Source organism: Myotis nattereri, assembly GCF_964212035.1.
Source record: "Myotis nattereri genome assembly, chromosome: 9".
Lineage (NCBI taxonomy): Eukaryota > Metazoa > Chordata > Mammalia > Chiroptera > Vespertilionidae > Myotis > Myotis nattereri.
This window is the reverse complement of record NC_138084.1, coordinates 14,736,366-14,752,672: the sequence shown is the minus strand read 5'-3', so window position 1 is coordinate 14,752,672 and position 16,307 is coordinate 14,736,366. Positions and strand designations below refer to the sequence as shown.

The 16,307-nt window shown below is 53.1% G+C and overlaps 1 protein-coding gene across 4 annotated transcripts in view; it reads right to left on the bottom strand.

The window, feature by feature from the left end:
* Positions 1-12,491: 12,491 nt before the first annotated feature.
* ALKBH3 (alkB homolog 3, alpha-ketoglutarate dependent dioxygenase) overlaps positions 12,492-16,307 on the bottom strand; it is a 30,476-nt gene continuing 26,660 nt past the window's right edge. For all 4 annotated transcript variants that reach the window (XM_081098848.1, XM_081098850.1, XM_081098847.1 and 1 more), the window contains 2 exons: positions 13,811-13,909; positions 12,492-12,843 (listed from right to left, as the gene is read on the bottom strand). In XM_081098848.1, coding sequence (XP_080954974.1) covers positions 12,751-12,843; positions 13,811-13,909 — 192 coding nt within the window. In that variant the 3' untranslated portion in view covers positions 12,492-12,750. The remainder of the gene's footprint in view (positions 12,844-13,810; positions 13,910-16,307) is intronic.

Genomic DNA, 16,307 nt, shown 5'->3' with positions numbered 1-16,307 from the left:
GGACTATCTGCTGTCTTTTGAGATGAGGACAGAAAGGCCCGGAGAGAGGTGGGAACTAGACCAAGGTCACACAGCAAGGCAGGGGAGAGTCAGGATGAAACCCCGTCCTGGACTCTCCCCCAGCCTCACCGCCCTCGGGGAGGACAGGTTCTGTGGAATGGCCCATCTGGCACTACCCCCTCACGTGGACAGGGAAGCGGAGGCCCAGAGACATGCCCCAGCTAGTACACAGAAAGCCCGAACTCGCAGCCTCGGGTCCTAAGACGTTTCACTGCCTCTACTGAACCACAGCCCCATGCGTTCCATAAACAAGCCCAGGAAATCTCTTGTTCATGCCCCAGTGTACAGCGTCCGCCTCTGCCTCGGAAGGAGAATCTTCTGGTTATTGGCAAACAGAGCAGAGGGCAGCGGGCTGGCCAGGAACCCAGAGGCCGGGCCAGAGGCTCGCCGAGTTCCAGCTGCAGAAGGCGGCCTGCCAGCGGCCTCTCGGCCTGACCCGCGCTCCTGGAGCTGTGAGGCCCTGGGCCAGTCACGCTGGCTGTCGGAGCCCAGTGTCCTGAGCTGCTGAGAGCCGTGCATAGGAGCCCCCGGGGAAACTGCTTTCCAAGTGCCGGGAGCGCCTGCCAGGAGCAGCAGCCCCTGGTGAGAGAGGGGCGCTCAGCCTGTCTCCAGCTCTGCTCAGATCTACCTTTCAATTATTTACCATCATGGGGGGTGGGGGAGGGAGAACCACAAAGAAAGTGCCGTGGGCTCTGAAGACAGCCGCAAAGATGACTTCCCTGCAGTCTTGGTAATGAGTAACAGCATGAGCATGAGCAAGCAGCGCCCCAAGACTGCCTGCTGGAGTCCCCTGGTTCCAGTGAAAGTTCTCACGAGCTGTGACTGTGGAAGCCTTGTGTCTGCCCCATCCTCCTCCCAGGTGGTGTTTATAAGGCTCAAACCAGATGATTTATAAGAGCACTGTGAGGTAAAGCCCTGTGGGAGGGTGAATTTTAAATGGATTCCAAGGAATCAGGGTTAAAAGATGCCATTCTCTGAGCCCTGCCTCAAGACAAGACACATTGTCAGCCTTGTAAATAGCTACTGGCTCATTTTGGGGGTCCAGAGAGTCTGCTCTCCCCAAGACCTGCCTGTCTTCCTTCTTGGACACTGTCTCAGGCTGCCCAGCAGACAGGCGGTGCCTGCTGTGCCCCAGTCTCTGCACGTTTTGGACATGTTGGGGTGGGGGCTTACTCTCAGGCCCCCAACCTCAGGCAGCCTCTCTCTCATGTTGCTGTGCCTGTCACTGGCCAGGGAGGCATCTCCTCCATCTTTCTCCAGCCGTCCCCTCACAGGGACAACAGGAGGGGACTCAAGGAGAATGAGTTTATCCTGAGCATCTTTGTCACGCCAGTCACCAGCACACAGCACTGTGAGCCTATCTTCGCACCCGTAAGTTCATCCTCTGAGACAGGTGTTATTATCCTCAAGCTTTAGCAGAGGAATAGGCCCAGAGATGTCAGGGAACTTGCCCAAGGCCACCCAGCCAGGCAGAGATGCAGCTGGGAGTTGATCCCAAGCCCACCAGTTGCCAAAGCTCTTCTCACCCATCAGCTGCTCCCACAATGGTGATCCTGGAGCTGCCCAGGCAGGTTCAGTGGGAGGATGGGCACGGCGAAGAGTCTGGAATTCTAACTGGGAGCCAGGTCCCACTTCCCAACAACCTTTGCAGGGAGAAGACTGCTGTCCTCCGGCCCACGCAGCAGTCAGCGCGCCGAGGGGAGGGGAGCGTGGATGACATCCAAACCCAGTCCTTCTCCCAGGGTGGTGGCAGGAGGGGGTGTGGGGGCCGCTCCCCACTCCCAGGCCCCAGCACTTGAGACCCAGACAGGGGCAGCGCCAGGGCCTCACACCTTGAACTGAACTGGGGCTGGGGGGCATCAGAGCACACACGCCAGCAACTCAGCCACAGGCCTCGGGACCACGCCTCCAGCCAAGTCTCAGCATCTGAGATGGGAAACCACTGTCTGCAGGTACAAGAATTAACGTACAAAGGCTCCGCTGGCCGATGGCGTCCGGAGGACCGCCGGCTGTCGGAGCAGGGAGGAACACGCAGGCGAGCCGGGCCAGTGTTTTCACACCAAGAAGTGGGACTCAGTCGGTTAGGACAGAGATGTTCAACCCATGTGCCCCCAGAATTTTTAAAACATGTAACACCTGACCACTTAGTCCAGGGCACTGACCCCTTTCCCCTCAGATGGCCAAATGAAAAATGACAACAGCCAACACAGTAGCCGTCCGGTGTGAATGAATCAAAATTATACCCCTTTTTTGGTCAGATTGGCAAAATATGTTATTTCTTGGTGTGCCACAGAATATAGGTAATTAGTCTATGTGTGCCATGAAATGAAAAAAGTTAAAGGTCGCTGGGTTACGACGCCATGACTGGCATTTTAAAATAATGTGCAACAAAACAAAATATCAGAGTAAATATTGTTTCACAAAGCTTTAGTTGTAGTTTAATGTGTCTCTGTAAAAAAATTTTTTTAAGTCTTGGGCTGTGGTCAATAAAGCTACAAAAGCCATTAAATTGGCTCGACCCCTGTATTTTGCAGGTGGAAAAACTGGGGCCAAGGTCAGGAAAAGGCTTTGCTCAGGGGCCACAGGCAGTGGATGCGGACCAGGCAGTCCCCCGATGCTGGGACACTGCGTGCGCCTCGCCCCAGGCTGCCTTCCAGGGGCCCCACGTCTCACCGTCTCACCGTCTTCTAACCTTAGCCGCCATCAGCCTTGCATCGTATCTGCTGTTCCCAGGCCAGAGTGGGAAGGACCCAGTGCTTCATGGGGCGGGGTGATGGGGGTGCCGCGACAGAACAGACCCAGGCCTCCTTCCTCAGCTGTCCCTTCTCTGCCTCCTTTCCCCCTCCCACGCCCTCTGAGGGAACAGTCCATCATCAGGTCCCTCCACACCCCTCCCACCTGCCTCCACAGTGGCCACTGTGCAGCCGCCTCCCCCTCTCTCTTGGCCATACTGGGCCCTCTCTCCCCCAAGGCCTGTCCTAGGCCTGTCCTAGACCCGTCCACGCACAAGTCACTCCATCTCCATTGCGAGATTTGGCCAAAGCCCCTGTGAGCCCTGCCCTGCCCCCAGGTCGGGGGCCTTTCCTTCACATCTACACACTATTGGATAAGAACAGCTGCCAATACTAAGAAGATAGGCGCACTCACACTCAATTCTTAAACTCTGTTTTAAAGAGAAACTCAGGCTAAGAAATTGGCCTAAGGTCACACAGTGGTAAGTGGAGGGGCCGGATCTAGAACCAGGTCTATATGGCACCAAAACTGAAAGCTGGGCGATCAACACCTCGGCAGTTGACACCTGCCTGCCATTCCTGGCAGCCTCTGCTCCAAAGCAGCGTGGTCCAGGGGCGGACGCCATGTGGGGAGGGGACAGGCATCTCCTACTCTAAGCTGCAATTAGGAAGAGACCACTCCAACCCCCAGGAGGGACAAACATAGGAAAAACAACATCTACCCTTCTCCCAACCCTCCCTGCTCTCTCTCCCAGGAGAGGAGGGCTGACTTCTCCGATAAGGGAGCTTGGGACAGGGGATCCCTCTCCTGCTCACTGTCAGTCCTGCCTCCCCGCAGAGAGTGTGCATGCAGCTCGGCTCCTGAGTCCCCCACCTGGGAAGGGCCAGTGTGCACCTGCTGGAAGCAAGCCTGGAGGTCCGCCTCCTCCGCTCCCCACTTGCACGCAGGCTTGGGGGGCGGTGGCAGGAACCTCCTGGCTGCTGTCAGGGCGGGGCCTGCTGTGCTGCTTCCTTGAACATGCCCCACAGCCTCAACAAGGTGCAGGAATGTCAGGAAGTCTGACTGTGGTCATGGATGTGAGCCAAGGTCTCCCGTCCAGCTTTGTCAGTAATAACACTGGTATTTTTGACTTAATAGCTAAGTCCTGCATTTGTTTTTCTTTTGCTTCAGCACTTGTGGGAAGGAGGGGTGTTACTTGCGCCAGGAAACCCAACATCTTTTCTCTTCACCACTCCCAGGCCTCAGGTATCTCTGCTTGGGCTCCTATCATGGTCTCTTACAGGTCTTCTCACCTCCACCCCATCCCCTCACTCCCACCTACTAAATACATTTTCCTAAAAGTTGCCCTCTCAGCTCTCAGTGGCATCCCACCACCAGAGCCCTCTGCGTGAGAGGCCTCCCAGGCCTGATCGGCGCCTGACTTCCTCTCTCACTATCTTTCCCCCAGCTCAGCACCCCCTACACAAGCCCTGGAAACAAGCCACCCAGGGCCCTCAATGCTCAGGAGTCTTCAGATGTCACTTTGCAAGGTCTCCTCCCCAGTCCCCAAGTGCCTCCTCCACCATGCAGCCTTCCCTGACCACCACCCTAAGTTACATCTCCTGTTCCTCCAACTCCTGTAGCATTCATTGTCGGGACCCCTCATTTTACATTCCCTTTATTGAGGCACATCAAATGTGTGTCTTGTTTTCTCAACAAATGACACAAAATATAACAACAATGCAGCTGCTGGCTAAGATGTGCTTGCTTTGTGCAGGGCACCGGACGGCTTCTCCTTCAAGGGGAAAAGCGTCATAAGATACAGAGCACAGAGCCTGGCCCACCATTGGTGCTCCCGCCACAGCATGAGCTTTGCAGATATGCTCCAACACTTTTGGTAGAAGAATCAGTTGGCACAAACTTTCTGGAAAGCCATTTACATTACGTATTCAAGGCCTTAAATAACATACACAGCCTTTGGAGTCTGGGCCAGCACCCCCCCACCCCCTTTTAGAAATGTGCTTGAAGACACAGCCGTAGAGTGCACGAAGGCCCCGGTACCGGCAGCTGCAGGAGTTGGGGGCTGTGCTCCCTCTCCCTCAGTTGTAAAATGGGATAAAAATAGAACCCAGCCCATGGCCGTTGTGAAGATTAATAAACCGTGAATTAATATATATATAAGGCATTTAACACTGCCTGGCACTGTATTCAGACTCTATAAAAATGTTACCTCTTCCTTTTACTACTTAAATTGAGATCGGAATGAGGCCAAATCCTGGACTCACAGCTATAACACCACCCTGCCTCCCACGTCCACTCCCATGACTTCCGAAATCAACAGAACAGTTAGTTACTGATAACAAAACAACACCAACATCAACACTGGTCCAGAGATCCAACACAAGGGGGCGGGTTACATAAGCGCAGACAACGCTATGCAGCCTCTCAAAAGCCTGTTATGGCACAATAATCGATGCCACGCACCAATGTACAAAGGAAGCGGAGAAAGGCTACAAGAGGTGAGTGCAGTATGAAGTTACTTTCCTCCCAGTTATACAAACGTTTAGAAAAAAAGACACTGCAAAAGGTAAAAACTCATCATCCCAGGGCTGTAAGTTACAGATGACTTTCCGTTTCCTTTCTATCTTCCTGACTTCTTGCGTAGGACACATAACTCCTTTTGTAGCTAGGAATAAAAACTAATTTTGAAAAAGAAAATAGAAGCCACGCTGGTTCACTTCTGTCTGTGAAAGCAGGGGTCGTGTCTTCCTTTCAAATATCCCCACTGCATCTAGCACGCCATCGCTGGACACAAAAGCCCTGGGCTCGGACAGAATCTTGCTTAATCTTCCAGGCCAAGGCGCTCTGTACAGAACTTAGAAATGGCCTGCAAGGACAAGAAAACAATGACTGGCGGGGATGCGTCTCCGCCTGGTTGGTGACCCACTGCTGGGAGACGTCAAGAACTGACCTGAGGGGGAGGGGTGGCATCGGGCCAGGGCGGGTGCATTAGGAGACCAGTTATCTGGGGAGCATGTGGTGGGGCTGCCAAGAGTGCGCTGGGCCTCGACGCGAGGCCACTTTGGCACCTGGGAGCTCTCTTCGGTTGTTTTTAAAAGCTTCCCAGGAGACGCTTAAGTGCAGCTGAATCTTAATATGATCAGCCTCACTGGTGAACCATTTTCATTTTGCCCAAAGCCTCCGGGGGTACCCCTGCTAAATGCAATTGAGGTATGGGCACCGGGGGAGCCTACCAAGGGGAAGGGCAGGGTCACAGGGCCATCGGGCAGCCACAGAGGGATCACCCACCTGACATGACATTAGGGCTGGGGGTGGCAGGGCATGTGCAATGTTCTACTTACAACAATTACATGACTAAGCACATTACCATCAGGCACGTTACATTCATGCTCTCAACCCTCACAAGACCCCGGAGAGGTGGCTGCTTCTTTGTCCATTTCACAGCTGAGGAAACTGAGGCTTGCGGGCTGCCTGACTGGTCCCCGGTGGCTCAGTGAGGAAGGGCAGAGTGGGACTAAGCCAGGTCTGCCTGACTCCAGGTGAGGCTGCTCCCCCAGGGCCCCAGCAGTAATTCTGATAGACATGGAGGCTGGGGCAGGGGTGGGGGTATCGTAGCTGCTCCCTAATTTCAGCCCTACAGGCACCACTGTGACTGTAAGAGGCCCCTACCCGGCCCTGGGCCGGGCTTGCCTGAAGTTGGCACAGAACTCGGCTTGCACTATTTTCGGCAGGAGGATGCTACCTCCAGCTGCAGCAGGGACCTTTGCCATATATCGAGCTGCCCGCTGGTGCGGCAGGAAGACCGTCAATACCGCTCCCTGGAGGGCCGCCCCGGTGGGCACCGTGACCTTCTGGGGCTGTCTGTGCCCGTGTTCCCTCTTGCCACCGGGTTCTGCTTTAGCTGGGGGTCTCAGAGGCCACAGAGCCTCAGAGGGGCAAGAACACTGGCCTAGGCACCCGAGGAAGGTCTTCCTGGTGGTTCTGCCTCATGCCCTGGGTGGCCCTCAGAGGAGCCTTACCTGCTCCGGGCCTGTTTTCTCATCTGTCCAATGGGGAAGGTAGCCCCTAACCTACACCCTGACAGGACTTTGGGGAGACAAAGGGCAAGGTGTGCCCAAGAATTCACTAGCTCTCCTCTCTGCCCACCCTGCCCAACACAGGGAAGACCGGGGAGCCGAGGGCCCTGGGAAGGAAGCCACACATTCAGACTTCCTCTGGACTTTCACCTCCAGGCCAGCGGCCATCCTTCCCTTCACTCTGGGTGAAGAGGCCAAAGGTAATGTCGGGTGGGGAGGAGGATGAAGGGAAGAATTGGGTGGCTAATCACTTGATACATTTTCAGAGGAAACATTGCAGAAAAGTTTTCTCTAATCAGTGGGGCCTCCATTCCTCTTGAACTCTCCTGCCTGAGTGCTCCCTGCAGCCTGAGTACCCCTGGGCCAGAGGTTGGGAAGCCAAGCCCTTCATCCACCCATCCCACCACGATTCTTTAGGTAGAAGGATCTGCCCTCAACCAGAGTCCCTGCTGGAGGGTGTGGATTCCCTTCCTGGTGGGTCTCACCCTTGCCCCTTCCCCAGGATCTGCCCCTCCTTCAGGACCTGCCCCTCCTCCAGGCGCTGCCCCTCCTCCAGGCGCTGCCCCTCCTCCAGGACCTGCCCCTTCCCCAGGACCTGCCCCTTCCCCAGGCCCTGCCCCTTCCCCAGGATCTGCCCCTCCTCCAGGCGCTGCCCCTCCTCCAGGCGCTGCCCCTTCCCCAGGCCCTGCCCCTTCCCCAGGATCTGCCCCTCCTCCAGGCCCTGCCCCTTCCCCAGGCCCTGCCCCTCCTCCAGGCCCTGCCCCTTCCCCAGGACCTGCCCCTTCCCCAGGACCTGCCCCTCCTCCAGGACCTGCCCCTGCTCCAGGCCCTGCCCCTCCTCCAGGCCCTGCCCCTTCCCCAGGCCCTGCCCCTTCCCCAGGCCCTGCCCCTTCCCCAGGACCTGCCCCTTCCCCAGGACCTGCCCCTCCTCCAGGACCTGCCCCTGCTCCAGGCCCTGCCCCTCCTCCAGGCCCTGCCCCTTCCCCAGGACCTGCCCATTCTCTAGGACCTGCCCCTCCTCCAGGACCTGCCCCTTCCCCAGGACCGATAAGGAGGGCAGGGAGGAGAGGCCTGAGGAGCACCTTCCCGGGCAGCCTCTTGAAAGGACCAGGCAGCCCTCCGTCTCCACCACTAACTGCAGCAGGAAAGGTTTTGATCGGATCTGGTGGTGAGGCATCTGGGTCCTCACAGTCCCTGCATGGCAGGTGACTGTCACCAACCCCTCTGGGCACCCTCCATGATCACAGGGCCCTTCCTCCAGACTCCTCCCCATGGGGAGGAGCTCCCAGATAAGGACCAGTCTCCACCTTTGCTTCCCTGATGGAGCCAAGAGAACACTCCCTCCAGCCCCAGGCGACTCCGGCTGCTGCTGCCCCACAGCCTGGGGCTGGGGTTGGAGGAGGCCCAGGGAGCACAGAATGCCTGCTGACAAGTGACCACACAGGGCTCTCCCCGCCCAGCCAGGATCTCAGGATCTGACCAGTCCCCTAGGAACCTCAGTATCATCATCCACTATAAACAAACCCCAACCACCTCCTAGGTTGCTCTTAGGGATGAATCAGACAATAGATGTACCTGCTCCGGGCCTGTTTTCTCACCTGTCCAGTGGGGAAGGTAGCCCCTAACCTACACCCTGACAGGACTTTGGGGAGACAAAGGGCAAGGTGTGCCCAAGAATTCACTAGCTCTTCCTCCTGGCTTTCCTTTATTTTCCTTTCAGAAACACAGAATCTGTGCCCAGAGTTAACAGCTCGCGGGGTTGGAGGCCAGGATTCTGCCTGAGCACGTCCACAGGCTGGAGGCCACAGGAGAGGGACTTTCCCCGGAACCCAGGGGGTGTGACTTCACCATTGCACTGAGGAGAGTGAGAGCACAGAAATAACAGTAGGGACAGCGCATCACACAGACCTCGCCAGCTCCAAGTTGGCTCATTTGAGAAAATAATCTTTTAGGTCATGCTGGCGACAAAGCTACTACCTAATTTTCCTGTTTTCCTACTCTGCTCTTGGCCCCCGTGCCCAGCCCAGCCCAGCCTGGCCCAGCCGGGGCTCTGTGTGTGGCTGGGGAAGCTTCCATAGCTCAGCACTTAGCAGGCGCAGCAGTAAAAGGCTCAGCTGGAAAGGCACCATGAGTCAGGGTGCCACTCTAATACGCAAACATCAAAGCCTCCCCCCCTCACCCCAATAGCTGACCCCAGGCACAGAAATCATATCCAAGAATGGGTTCCACAGCACAAAACTGACAGGGGCCTCCTGTGGCGGTTCCTTCCAGAGAAACCAGGAGGGAGGAGGGGACAGCTGTAGACTAGGTCCCTGCGAGGGGGCATGTGGATGGAACCATGTGTAAGTAAAGATTTAAACAAACAATGCATCGCTATGAAAACATTTGGCTTTTTTGAAGGCATTGTTAAGAATAATAATCAAGAATTTAGATTCAGCCTTAACTGGTGTGGCTCCATGGATAGAGCATCGGCCTGCAGCCCAAAGGGTCCCAGGTTCAATTGTGGTCAAGGGTAGGTACTGAGGTTGCAGGCTCCTCCCCAGCCTGGGCCCTGGTCAAGGCATGTGCAAGAGACAACCTATCAATGCGTGTCTCTTACATGGATATTTCTGTCTTCCCCTCTCTCTAAAAATCAATGGAAAAATATCCTCAGGGGAGGATTTAAAAAAATAATAATTCAGATTCAACACTACGAGTGTTTACTTCCAGAAAGGGCAAAGTGAGTCTCAGATATTTTGCAGCCAAATAGAAGTCGCCAGAACTCAAGGAGACATTCCCCACAGGGCAGGGACCCATCATGTCAGGCTTTCTCTTAATTAAGCCCTCGAACTGGGGCATTCCGCTCATCTCGGCGCCCACTCAACTCTTCTGGGGTTGCCGTGACACAAATCAAGAGAAGGTGCCAGTTGCTGGCAGGGTCCCATCAGCCATGGAGGCAGCAGGAGGGAGTGCCATGAGGACATGGCAGGCTTACGGGCTGTGTCCCACACTTATTAGGAATCTCAGAGGCCGCCTGAGCCAGTGGGCCCTATTTCCACACTGCGGATACACTCTGATGCCAGGCACACGTTCCGACCCGCGCTTCGAGGCAAGCATTTCTCTGGGCTGTCTGCTGGCTGGCACTGTGAAGTGTTGTGAAGAAGCCTGATGCTGAGTTTGGGCATCATTCAGTCTCCAAATGTACTCCCAGGTAAGAATAAAGGGAGGAAGGACCACTCATCTACCTCTGAAAGTTTCTTAGACATGGTCAGGAAACACTACCAGGAGGGCTGGATGAGAACTTGTCTAACTTGCCAGAAACTGGATTCTTTCCCCGCAAATGGGCTTCCCCAGTAAAATGGCCAATGACTAGTCCATTTGGCACATGGTCTCTGCCGAGGAGATGCCAGGTTGAATGGGAGGAGTTACAGATGCTGCCCTTATGCACAGGAAAGCCAGGGGACAAACAAGGTGGCCTCGTCGTCAGCTCTACCACAGCTACGGGGCTGCTGGGCCACCAGCCTTGCCAGAGGTATGGGGAGGCTAGGTTACCAGCTCTGCATGAGCAAGCCCTGAGCTCAGGGCCCAGGGGTGCTGAGCAGACCACTCTGCCTAAATTCAGGAAGGCAGAGGCAAAAGCACGGTTTAGGGACTAGCCTGTGCTTTGAATTCTGGTTCTGCCACTTATAAGTCCTGTTAAATTTCTTAAGCTCTTGGAGACTCAGCTGCTTGCTTGGTCTCTGTCAGGGAAACAGCATCTTTCTCGCAGGGCTATGAAGAATACAAGGGACTCTGCATAAAACGCTCCTAGGACAGTGTGTGGCAGGATATTAAAGCTCAAATAAAGGGCAGCTAAAAAACGAAACCTGTGTTTTCCATCATGCTACAGCCACATATTTGCTTCCTCTGCTTTACCAGGAATGTTAGAATAGCTTCATTCCTAATCCCAGGGAAGATCTACCACCAGCAAAGCCCAGCAGCAGGCGATGCAGTCACTGAGTGGGGCTGCCCCCGCCAGGGTCTGAATTCCTGTCTCGTCCTAAACCCTGTCCTATGACTCTACGGCGAGTCCCTCCTGCAAGGTTCAGGAGGGACACTATTTTCGTGGTGGGGAAATGGCAGTTCTGGCACCGGGCAGCAGAAAACAAAACCTCCGGTGGCGCTCAGCTGAAGAAAGCCAGCACTCGCCTCCCTGGCAGACGGGGCTGCGATGAGTGAAGAGGTCGGATCTGCAGCTGACGCAGGGGAGGTCAGGCCCTACATTAGGAGGGATGCTGTAAGACGTGGGACCATCTGCCAGTCCTTTCATGTCTGGGAATGGAAGAGGAATTTCCCTGTGTCAGGTGTCAAACTCATAACTGAAGCAGACTCTACCACCCTGGCCAGGTTTTTTGTTTGTTTGTTTTAATAGGAGAAAAGCTGGGGATTAAAAAGAGGCTTTGTTTTTATGGTGATTTGTACCTCCCTCGCAGGAAGGCTTAGTATGATGGTCAGGTTTTATGAGGCATTTAGAATTTCTCAGAGAAAGGAGCTGTACTCAGGTAACAGCATTAACAGAAAAGGTGGAGGGACTCCAATGCAAGAAGCCGAGAGCTTGTGGAGAGCCCGTCAGAGCAGAGCCTGGCTAGGCGTGGTGCTACACTGGGGCTAGGAGCTCGGGGCAGACCCCGCCCAGCCTCCGGCACTTCGCCCTCATCATGGGACCCTCAGCCTTACAGCACTGGATGGAAACAAGATCAAAAGCAAGGAGGCTCTGTGAATTTTCCCCACAGGCAGCTAGGGAAACTAACGCTCCTGGCCTATTTTCATCCATTTTCTTTCCCTCTGCTTTTTCTTATCTTGGTTTGGAATTAATCTGGCACACTGCCTAACTCACGAGGTCAAGACCACATGGTTTGATGGTGCAATAGGGGCCGCTACGCTGTTGTGTTTTGGGAACCTCGGTGACATCATGGACTAGGCCCCGAGTCCCGGGAACTTGGGTCTTAAGGGAACAGAGTCAGAAGGCAGCCTTAGTCACGGGCCACTGGAATCTCAGTGGAGAGAACCATTAGGTAACCGAGTCTGCTCTCTGCGGGGCTGCTCCGGCTTCCGTCTGGTTTGGGTTTAAATGACTCAAGTCATTCTCCAGGGGAAACTAATTTATGTGGAACAGCTGCCACGAGCAGAGCATTTGCTGCTCCTGAGCCCAAATTTCTCATGACATCAGGCAAGTATTCCTCCCTCTGAGGGGACAGTTTTCTCTTGTAGTAAGCAGTCTGGGTGGCGGCTTGAAGATGGCGGCCTAGTGAACACTGCCTTCACCTTTATTCCCAGCTGTAACCTGTCTGGGGTGTCCCGGGAGGACTGGCAGTTACATACAGTGCCCCCAGAACGCGCGGCTTTCCATTACAATAGCACACACCGCTAAGGAGTCAAGGCCGACTTCAGCTAGGCTCTGTGAGCCACGTCTGTTTGGGTTTTTGCAGCTGTCTGCCTACGGACGGCTCCAGAGTCCCTGACGCACATTTATATCTCCACTAAATTTAGTCACGAGGAGCAAACACGTGTGCATTTACACCAGCGCAAAGGCCATTCACGTTTTTTCAAATGGAGCAAGGGAGGGCAGCAGAAAAACTGTTTATGGACAGACTCATCCGTGAGCACAGCCGTAGGGGTTTTTAATTTGCCTAAACAAAATATGTGCTTTCAAGATGTGATTAGGGATTACTGTTCCCACAGTAAACATTTTATGGATGTGAACTGCTGGCTGGTAGTTAATAGGGCTCTGAGCTGGGAAGTCAGTCCACCCTTGTCTTCCAAACAGCCATCCGGAGAGATCAGCTGGACCAGCCTCTAGAAGTTTCTTCACGGTGGAAGGGTTGCTCAGTCTCGGCACGGCTTCTCTCTCAAAGATTTCACATCACTGGTGCGCCCCTCTCGGGTCTGGATAGACTGTCCGAAAGGTCAGGTTTATTCTCTGTGCTCTAGAGTGGTACTCTTTGGGCACCCGATGCTAAATGGAAATAGAAATAACTTTGACATAAACACACACACATTTTTATTTCAAAGCCATTTGAAACTTATTTATGAGTATATAGACACATTTCGATTTTATGCGCCCTTAAGTAGGCAGCGTTAGATGTTTAGAGTCTTGTGGAGAATGGTCTCCTCCTCTGAACCCCCCCCCCCCACCCTCTACGAGATGCCAGCACCCTCACAGTGCAACAGTTTTGTCTTTTCTAACACTTGCTCTTCCTCTCAGCCTCCTGCCATGTTTCTGAATCTCATAAGAAAACAAGTAAATGGTTGAAACCAAAGAAAGATGTGGGATTCTGCTCTTACGCTAAGTGTTCTCACATTAATTTGCACAACATAAAGATGCCCTGCCCTGCTGGTGTGCTTAGTGGTTGAGCATTGTCTATGCACCAGGTCTCCAGTTCAATTCCGGGTCAGGGCACATGCCAGAGTTGCAAGCTCAACCCCTAGTAAGGGGTGTGCAGGAGGCAGCAGATAGATGTTTATCTCTCATCAATGTTTCTCTCTCTCCTTCCCTCTCCCTTACTTTCCTTGAAATCAAGACAGACATTTTTTTTTAAAAATGAACTCCCCTTAAGATGGCCTGGCCTAAGCTGTGGACCTACACAGCTCAATATGCTGGTCACTAGATATCTGAAGCTACTTCATTTATTTAAATTAAAGCTTAGTTCTTCTGCATACTAGCCATATTTCAGGAGACCCACAGTCACATGTGTCCAGTGGCCAGAACACTGGGCTGCACAGATATAGGACATTTCCCTCACTGCGGAAGGTTCTATGGACGCCGTCGCTATAGAGGTCCGGTTCGACTATCAGTAGCATCAAAACTCCTGGGCAATTATAAAAGCAACTTGCTCTGCACCATGTTTACAAAAATGGATTATTGTAAGCCAGGCAGACGCTGCCTCCACATGAGCGAATCCACATTACTTGCGCGTTCTCACCTGCCAGTCCGCTTGTGTAGCTCCTTCCATGATTAGCAAGGTCCCGTGATCCAAGGGTATCTTCACTCTTTCCACATATGTGTAGTCTCCATTCTCTTCCTAGAAAACAGCATTCACTGCACTGAAGTTTGTGCTCGTGTGATCAAGATGCAACAGAACACAACTCTGGTCAAAGAAACGGGCGCCTCCCCAGTCAGACTGCAGGGGTCAGTGAATGGCTGTCACTTGGCAGCAGCTTGGCCTTTGGCCAGGCAGTTCACCTCTCTGTACTGTGGGGATGATGACAGCACCTGCCACACTAGTCACAGGACCATCAGGAGCCTCCAGTGATGCAGTGTGTGGCAATCACCTGGAGACCAGCACAAAGTGAGTCATTGTAAAGGCTAGCTATTGTTATTATTATCAGCATCCAAAACGCAGAAGAGCCCATTCTGGCCCATGAAGGAATTACAATTCATCTATCCAAGAACTCTTTACGCCTGCTTTATGCTGTGCGCTGTTTAACATAGCGTGGGAGGATGGCTTTCTAAACAAGACATGGTATGATGAGTTCTGATCATCGTCCACAATTTATGCCAATTCACTGATCAGTACCTATGTTAAAACTAGTCCTTCGATGTTCTGGCGACATATTCCTGTTTCTTCCCAGAACAGTCAACAGTGACATTTGCTCAGAGAAGTGAGCTCTGGCTCGACCAGAAAGCATAGCAAACTGAGATTTGCTGTTTAAGCCTTGGAAAGTGGGCCACGATTCCTGAACACTCGGGACACAGACGCCTGGCATTTTACATTGCCCTGTCTTCCAGAAAGTGCATGCATGGCCGGTATCGCAATGAAGCTCCAGGGCACAGTCTGCGAAGCAGCCGACAGGTGGTGTTGCTCCTCCTGCACAGCTGATGGGGGGCATTGCACAACTTCCCTGCTCGCAGAGTTGAGACTGGGACTGACCCACACTTCCTGATTTCTTCATCTCTGTTCTGAGCTGATCCACCCAATCCTCTGGTGCACGGGACTACCTCTGGGTTAGTGCAGGATTCACTTCGCTGCAATACCGTGTTTATGCTCATTATTGCAGGGGTGCTTCTGAGAACATAACAGTTTACAATGACTTCCCCCAGGAAAATCAAAATCAAAACAATAATGAACTGGAATAAACAGTCTAAGTTCCAGGCCCCAACCGCTGGCGGAGACTGTGCAAGCAAACTCATAATTTTTACAGACAGAATATAAGAAACAATGTTTGAAATAACTTTCAGTGATTGATTTTAATGGTGTCTGCCACCTCTTTTCTTCCAGTAGTATGTATGCACCAAAGCATTTACCTCTGACCCCCTCAGCTAACCAGAGAGCAGTGGGAAGGTGACCTTGTCCTTCTCAGAAAGGCGCCATCTCAGAAGAGCAAAAGGTCTCTCTGAAATAGGTGTTCCAGACGGAGGACATGATGTCCTACTAGAGAGAAGATATCAGGAGGGAGTGCGCTGTCCATGAGATTTGAAGGCTCCAGGCCCTGTGACTTAGGCTGGAGAGTCAGTTACCAGACCAAGGTTTGCACAGTGAGAGGCAGACCTGCTGCCCTCTTCATAATCTGGCAACGCCATGGGTCTTAATCTACCAAGCATAGACACGAGGACAGGAAAGGGAAATGAAGCAGAGAGGAAAGACGCTCAACCACAACATGAAGGCAATCCTGAGATGAAGATCTCGTAGAACATTTAAAACAATATAGGGAGGAGGGGTGCCAGGCCAGTGGAAGAGAAGAGGTGAGCACTGTAATTCTACCTGGAAACATGAAGCAGGAATAAGCCTAGCAAGTGAAAGAGAATTCCAACTGCAAGAGGGAAATACCAGCACTAATGAAAAGTGATGCTCAACTGATCTTCATTTCCCTTAATGCTCCTAAGAGCTGAACTTTTCAAATGAGAGAAGGCCGCAGGTTGGTATGAATAAATTTCATCCAGTGTAACCATTAGTTGGGCCTAAAAGTGGACAGGGGTGAGCCTGCACTTGGGAGGGAGCTACTCTAATCAGTCCCCAAAGGAAACAGCAACACACCTCGCACCCACCATGAAAGGTGACACCAATACCTCAGGGTTTGTTATGTGTTCCTTCCAATACCTCTGGCTTAGAAAATGTGTTCCTGGTTTGCAAGAGATAGAAAAGGGGGCAAAGGATTCTACCAGGGCAACACAGAGCTCACAAATGCTTCCTTCTCCTACGGCCAGAGGCAACAGACCGCCGTGCCACCGCCGAACTTAACCAACACGCACAGAGACTTTCCACTTCGGAAGCAGGTAACAGGCCAGAGGAGCCCATGTGGCTGTGCTGAAGGCTGCGCTGATAAATGGGTAAGAGCCGTAGTGGAAGCACAAGCCAGACTGCTGAGAGGAGCACATTCACAGGCATTAAGCATGGTTACTTTACCAAAACACATCTCTGTAACCGTTTCAATTTAATCAGGTCTTTCTTCAAAACAAAACAAAACACAGCCCTAAAAAAA